Source organism: Clytia hemisphaerica, unplaced genomic scaffold (genome assembly GCF_902728285.1).
Source record: "Clytia hemisphaerica strain Z4C2 unplaced genomic scaffold, Clytia hemisphaerica genome assembly, whole genome shotgun sequence".
In the NCBI taxonomy this organism is placed as follows: domain Eukaryota; kingdom Metazoa; phylum Cnidaria; class Hydrozoa; order Leptothecata; family Clytiidae; genus Clytia; species Clytia hemisphaerica.
Genome location: NW_027104420.1, coordinates 105,272 through 112,641, shown reverse-complemented (window position 1 = coordinate 112,641; position 7,370 = coordinate 105,272). Strand labels below are relative to the sequence as shown.

Genomic DNA, 7,370 nt, shown 5'->3' with positions numbered 1-7,370 from the left:
TATAAAGACTTATTAACTTTAACTGAATCTAAATAGCACATTAAAGCTCTTCTAGAGAAATAGTCTTGGTGCCATGGTGGTGGAAGATATGTCCAAAAGTATAAATCAATTATGTGGGATCTCATAAGTCCAAGAGGTAAAACTGTCATGTGCTCGAGGTACATTATTGTTTGTTCTCCACCCACAGAAGAGTTTATTCTTTGTGGGTTAAATAAAAAACAACGAGTGAATATAGTGTTTTAATCTAATTCTAAATTCTTAGGTATAAAAGTGAGTGCATCGTTCAAAACAATACCACTTTTGCAAACCGAACGCTTTTACTTAGCCCGTGAAACAGTGAATATGTTTTGCCTCGTCTGAGCCCTTGGACAACGTTAACAGTAATTAAAGTTTTCTAAAAGGAGCTTGTGTGAAAATATTGTACTTTAGTGTCTGTAAATTCTTTACAGAATTGGTATAAAACACCTAATTTTGAACCTGATCAACTTTTATAAGGAGTGATAGTATCATTAATATCCATTTCCGTCACAAATTTTAGCAGGTACTAACCTTTTGAGATTTTTAAATAGCTTGACTATAAAAATAGGGTTTTGATGAGATGCCAATATTTTGGTTACATAATTCTTTGTAAGATTATAAAGGGTTAAATTTCGAATATGGAGCAGCTAGAAAATAAATGCTAATGTCTAGCCAAAAGTTCATTAATCTTATGAAAAAGAGGGCGTGATCTTGAAAATGACAGTGTACGAATTAGTTCATAGTTTCGGTCACCAAGTTTGCTTTTGAAATTTTTTTCTGTGCCTTTTATGGGAAAATTGCATTTTTCTCTTACAACGGTGGCTACATAAGGTCCTAATTACTAATTACTCACTTGAAGGAATAAAAAAACAAACATTAATTTTGAGTATCTTCTATAACCGTCGTTGTCTTACCAGAGTTGGTAGCTATAGACAGCTCAAAGTTGAACTTTTGCAAACGAAGGTTTTTTACAAATCTGCTCATCCATAAGCCAGTGTATTGTGTAAAGCAACAAATAAGGGCTTAATTTGACAAAGATGTTCACATTGAAAATTGTCAAAATGGCACACAGAAAAAGTTGCAAACTTGAAATCAAAGTGTATATACCAGTGTATTGAAGTGATAAGAATGAACTTTGAACATCGACCAGATGTGCACATTGAGTTTGTCAAGGTACACAGAAAGATAAACAATTAAAAACTTTCAACATTGGCAGTTATTCTCTTTCACAGGCTCGTCACTACCATCAAACGATCCCTTAGGTGTCAGAATGATATCAGCGCTACTAGAATGACGTTTTTCTCTTTCGATCTGTAAAAAAAACATAAAGGAAATATCATTTTTTTACGAAGATAGTCGGGTACAAAGCTTTAAAACGTAAAGATGCTAAACATCCGTGCTTTGATATTTTGACCTAAGGGTAAAACTTAAAAAAACGATCCCTAAAAATCATACTTTTTCAAAGGACCTCCCCATAGAAAATTAGAAATTCAAATAAAAAAGAATCGGATCTTACCTCTTCGGCTTGTATAGCTTCAATGTAGATTTGTTTTGTTATCGTTAGAAATGCCTGAAAATGAAAAAAGAAGGGAAATAATAAAACAATGTAATTGTGAATATACTCGGACCTTTCTAAAGTCCATTCACTTTTACATTTCCAGCGCACAACATTTTTTTGAAAAATGTGAAAATTTCCACACTGGCATAAAAGCTGGAACTTTAGGGTTAGACAATGTTTCAGCATTCTGTTTATGCCATTTTAAATCAAGTGGTCACGAGCTATGGCCTTAAGTCTGGGACTTAGTAAATTGGGGTTTGTAGGGTTAAGTGAGCACTTTTTTTAATACAATGTGAAAAACATGTTAGCGTAATTAAAGTAATCCTCTTGCGTCTAATTTTAACTTGTGAAACAATGAAAAGTTTTTTTGTTTTTGTGTGTTGTGTTTTGTTTTGACATGTGATATGTATTGTTGATGCATCACGACTCATACAGTTTATTTTCAAATTTCTATTTCAAAGTTTTAACTACTTTTAAGCAAAATGAAATATTCTTTGAAAACCACAGATATGATATTCCTATACCCACTAAATAGCAAAGCAAAGATATCAAACCCATGGTACTAGACTAAATACTCCCATGTTTTCCGTGAAAATGTGTCCAGTTTTGTCCCGTTGACTAGTCCACCATTATGTTTTTTTAATCTACCTTAAGGCCGGTCTCCACTTTCGCGCGACACGAGCGAAAACTTTGTGACGCTTTTGTAAGGTCATTAGTCGGTTGAAAAATGAAGCAATTCCATTGGCCGAAATTGACGTAAAACGGATGAAAAAAGTAGAACTTCCTTCAACATTTTTTTTTGTTCACGCGAAACTTTTTTATGACGTCATCTTTTCTTCAGGCAAAAAAGGTTAAAAATAACTGTCGCCCATTTCGCCTTTATATTTTCAAAAGTTCGAATTTGAAAACATTCTAATCGCGCTGCTGAACATCAGAATTGAAAACAAGATTGTGATTAGTCAGCTCTAAAACTGGACCACTGTTTCTTTTATTATAGAAAGCCCGATTGATTCAAATAGTTAGAGATCGATGTATAAAACTCACATCTTCTACATATTCACCAGTATAAGCACTTGTTTCAAACCATGGGATGTTAAATTCTTGTGCCAACTATAAAGATTTAAAAAGAAGATATTATTATATACCTAATAACCTTAAAGCGTGAGGAAACTGGGTTCGAGTTTACCAGGAAGAATGACAGGTGTATTAGAAAATAGCGTCTCTTTAATATCAAAAGTTACCCGCTAACTTTTCTACTCAACCGATGAAGTGAGGAAAGAAGACTTGAGCGTACCACTTTAAAAAATACATATTTCTATTTACAAGTATACATAGTCTCACAATATCGAAAATGTTCTTAAAATATAGAATGTTGAGGCCGTTCTAGGTTATTTTCTTACATGTTCAGCGGCGTTCGTTGAAACTGCTCTTTGTTCCGATAAATCACATTTATTGCCAACTAAAATCACTTTGACGTTGCTCTCTGCAAACTAAACAAAAGAGAAAATAAAATGAAAGATAGTAGCTTTATACGCCGTATTCTACGCATACAAATTAAAATCAATACACGGGTTTCGAATTAAATTTTTGCTTAGCTTTAGCTTTGATCCCATGTAAATTTGCACGAAAAATATCAAGTAAACAGAACGAAAATTGGCCGTGTATCAAGCAATTTTAGCTCATTTTTCCATTCTGACAGACTTTATGGGTCATTATGAAAACAAAAAACATTAAAATAAAAAGTCAATCGTTTAATCATATTTCTTTTATTGAATTTAAAATAGAAAAACATCTTTTGAATGAACACCTGGCTTTCAAAAGAGAAGAAAGGAAATCTATCAACCTTTTATAAGGCATTTCCCCTTATCGCTCCTTTTATTTACTTGATTTTTTCTCTCGCGCCAGATTTAATTCGAAACCCGTGTATTGTACTCGGCCCGAACACTCCGAATAGGCCTTTTTATGGATTATTTTAAATGCAGCGACTGCCTCGTTTTAAAACCATTACCAAGGTGATTATATCCCTAAGTGTTCAAGTGTTACTTATAAATAGAGTAAACTCCTTATGAACTCCTCTGGTGTGGTAATCAATTACCAGCAATATTTTGAAAACGAGGTAAGATTGCTCGTGACTTAATTTATGAAAAGGTCTATAGGCTCGGATAAGAATAACCGAATGTACTCTTTTCAATGCAAGAAGAAAGACTCATACATTCCTGGTCAATACCATTGAAAACATGAGACTAATTTTTAAAGCAGTCAACAGACCCAGGGATAATATTAAAATACATTACCTCCTCGACATATCGCAGCCATTTTCGAACGTTTTCAAAAGATTCTTTTCTTGTGATGTCATAAGCAAGCATAATACCCTATGAAAAAAGTTTAACTGTTTTAGGTAAGACATCTTTTATAAACACTTACAGACAAATCTAGGCTCATAATACATAGTCTTGCAAACACTTGCTTAAAGAAAAGAATGTAATCCAAAATTTTGCACTTTGTTACTTATAAGGAAATTCACAAGAAAGGTCAAGGAATTGTGATTTGTGTTAATAAAGGTCTATTTGTCTCTATTGTGTACGCTCCCCTGTGTTCAAATTCTGCTACAGCAAAAAACAAATAAACAAAGAATAAACCTGTGCTCTCCTGTAGTATTGTGTGGTTATTGTTTCGTATCTTTCCTGTCCTGCTGTGTCCCTGGAAAACCAATGGACAAAATTATTGAACACCAAAATACATCAACACTGACAACAATATTGGCTCAAATCTTTATTTTGTCATCACATTACAGGTTTGAAACAGAAATCCTGTCACTTTTTTCTTCAAACACCAAATCTTCAACGGAAAAATGGCTTATAGCTATCACACTGTCAAACATATACACCCCTCCTTATGAAGAATCCTTAATTTTCAAGATGAATTATTGATTGCACTAGACTATCACACGACTTAAATATATTTCCTCAAAAAAGTGATTTGCTGTACATAAAGGGATTCAACAGTAAGTGAAGAAGCAGCAAATTTACAACTGTAACTTAAGTTTGTGTTTTTCTGTTACAGAGACGATTAGCTTTTGATTTGTCGAGATCCTGACTGACTGAGAACGACTAATCAGCACTTATTTCGACTTCGATTCTACCGGTCAAAAATGGCCTACTCCAAATCACTTCAGTCATTCTGCCATATCAAAAGTGCAAATACATAAACTAGCTAATGATTTAACCAGTGAGATTCTAATTTTCGCAGATCATTTTTTCCTTATCGAGCAGGAAGTAATCTCAGATCTTTTATTTTGGAGCCCTGTTGAACGTTCGAGAAAACAAACGTTCCTCAGCATTTTAAAGCGGAAACAGGACTGGCAGCGACAGTATTGGCGGATCGTGAACTATGGAGGGAAGGTTACTTCCTGTGATGAATATGGTGACGAATGCCAGTCCAGAAAATATTAAATCCTATACTTGACAGTCCCTAGTTAAAAAGTAAAAAAAAAAAAATTGAGTATGATTTTCAAAAACAAAAAATGACATACCAAACTTGGATTTTGATTTGTTTGCCATCCATTTCTAAACATTTCATTTTAAAATCAATTCCTATAAAAAAAAGCGTCAAATTATTTCAGATCTCTGACTGAATTCGAGCTGATACTATTGACAAATTTAGAAGATTAAAGTTATTCCCAGTTAAAGTTTTCTCGTCATTTTCATAGGCTATGTAGTTTTATTTCAAGTTGTTAATATATTCATTTTCCCCTGGGAAAAATCTGTCATTCTAGAAACAAATCTTTCACAATAAAAACCTTGATGTCTGAAGGACAAAAACTTCTTTAAATTTCTTTTGTTTTCAAATCCAAAAATGTTTTGTTTTTTTCACAAATTCATATCCAACGAATCTTTAACATTACACTTACAAGGTACAATGATTTTTAGATAGCAACAGAAAATCAGAAAATCAGCAAATTAAATCTTTGTTTAAAAGAAATATTGAAAGAAGTCATTGTTTTGACGTCAAAACAAGGCATTGAGTAGGCAATAAGAATCTTGGTTTGAATAATAAAATATTGAAAGAAGACATTACTTTGACGCCAAAACAAGGCATCAAGACCTATCATAAAATCCTTACCTATTGTAGATATGTGGGACTTCAAAACCTCTTCACCAACAAACCGTGCAAGTATTGAAGTCTTTCCAACACCACTGTCACCAATGAGAATTATCTTGAATAAATGATCATAATTTTTAGAATTACGAATCGGTGATTCCATTTTGTATTGTATATTATTTGCACTTGATGAGTGTTCGTTCTTTATGTTATTTTCTTTAGTTTGTTCATTTTAGCCTATAAAACAGACTGAAGTTATAAATCTTTCAATAATTTTCTAAATAAACAAAGATAAAGATAAACTTATATATATATATTAATTATATATAATGCGTATATGTAATGCACATTTTAATTGGGTTTCCTATTTAGTAAATTGGTCTATATTTTTGAAAAATTGGCTAAAATGATGAATTGATCTGATGCAGATTGACAATAAATTTTGTTGAGATTTCTTCTAAAGAGAGGTTTAATATTTGAAACTTAAGCGCAGCAACCAAAGAAATCAACCCATGTCTGTAAGACACATTAATGGATCCCCTTAACATAGAAACTGCTAGAGCGCTAGCAAAACAGCTAGGTTTCATAAATTGGGGTTACTGTCATAACCACGCTGGTTCCTGGCCAAAAAATATGTTTCATTATTCACATTATGACTTAATTCACAAATTTAGAGCAAATGAAAGTTGCTTCTCACTAATGTAAATATTCACAATCGACAGCACCAGCTCTAATGTATATAGGCTGTAATAGGCCGTAGGAAGCTATTGACATGTGGGCCATAAGAAGCTAACGAACTGTGGGTCATTCTTGTTCAACTCCCGTCCTATAAGAACTTGTTGGGGAATTTAAGTAATTTTCTAATCTTCAAAATTAAGTTAGACAAGTTCCTTACTTCCCTTCCAGAGTAACCTTGTACTAAAACCAATGCTGCCTAACAATAGATATGTCAAAAAATCTAACTAGACTATTTTCTAATAGCTAGACGGACTAATTCAAAATCCTTTCAATCTGAATCCGAAATTGTAAAAATATAACACCATTTTTATTTGGGTATGTCTTATATTTACCCCTTCATTTTAACTGTCTCGTGGCATCAAAATGATGGGCATGCATCTGTTTTGCAAATCACGAGAAAGGTGTATTGACCAGCTAACATTCTCCTAAATTGCACGTAATAGCACTGCAGAACTACCCCCGGGACAAAGTTCTAAAAAGTATTTGCTCCAGTATTAGGGTTTTATTTCCATAATATGGAGCAGATAATTTCCAGCCCAAATCGATGGAGTAATCTAATTATGCGGAACTGACAGTATAGAAAAACTGTTATATCATGATTACTGGATTTGGAGTACAAGCCGATTTTACTTTCATTTTTGATTTCAAGCCAACAGCTTGGCAACGGGGTGCTTAGCCCATAGTTACATGGGTTTGTGCAAAAAACTAAGCATAGAAAACTTTCCAAATCCCCCATTTCAAATAAAGCAATAAAAATGCAACTTTTCCATGTTTCACTTTTTTGCACCAATTCTTCAAAATGAAAATAATTATTTGATATTTCAAGTTCTTCTTTCATTCAATGATTTTTTAAGGCACTGTTGACAATCTACCTCTCGCATCAAATTTCCGCTTTCTTCAAAGAATTGAAGATGAGAAATAGTCTACACCTTAGGATCACTGATTGAAACAAATA

The 7,370-nt window shown here is 33.1% G+C and overlaps 1 protein-coding gene across 1 annotated transcript; it reads right to left on the bottom strand.

Moving 5' to 3' along the window:
• Positions 1–566: 566 nt before the first annotated feature.
• Positions 567–5,947, bottom strand: LOC136820281 (uncharacterized). Its single transcript, XM_067076472.1, has 8 exons — positions 5,699–5,947; positions 5,109–5,169; positions 4,216–4,276; positions 3,871–3,948; positions 2,977–3,066; positions 2,621–2,686; positions 1,535–1,588; positions 567–1,329 (listed from the first exon to the last, which is right to left on the bottom strand). The coding sequence occupies exons 1-8, from the start codon at positions 5,838–5,840 to the stop codon at positions 1,222–1,224; spliced, it is 660 nt and encodes a 219-aa protein (XP_066932573.1). The 5' UTR covers positions 5,841–5,947; the 3' UTR covers positions 567–1,221.
• Between the last annotated feature and the right edge of the window lie 1,423 nt (positions 5,948–7,370).

Bases quoted from the DNA above. Each gene is read 5' to 3' on its own strand.
- LOC136820281 (XM_067076472.1), bottom strand. From the start codon at position 5,840: ATGGAATCACCGATTCGTAATTCTAAAAATTATGATCATTTATTCAAG. The intron at 3,067-3,870 runs GTAATGTATTTT...TCTTTTGTTTAG, and splicing joins GGCTGCGATATGTCGAGGAG to TTTGCAGAGAGCAACGTCAA. The intron at 2,687-2,976 runs GTAAGAAAATAA...AAATCTTTATAG, and splicing joins CAACGAACGCCGCTGAACAT to TTGGCACAAGAATTTAACAT.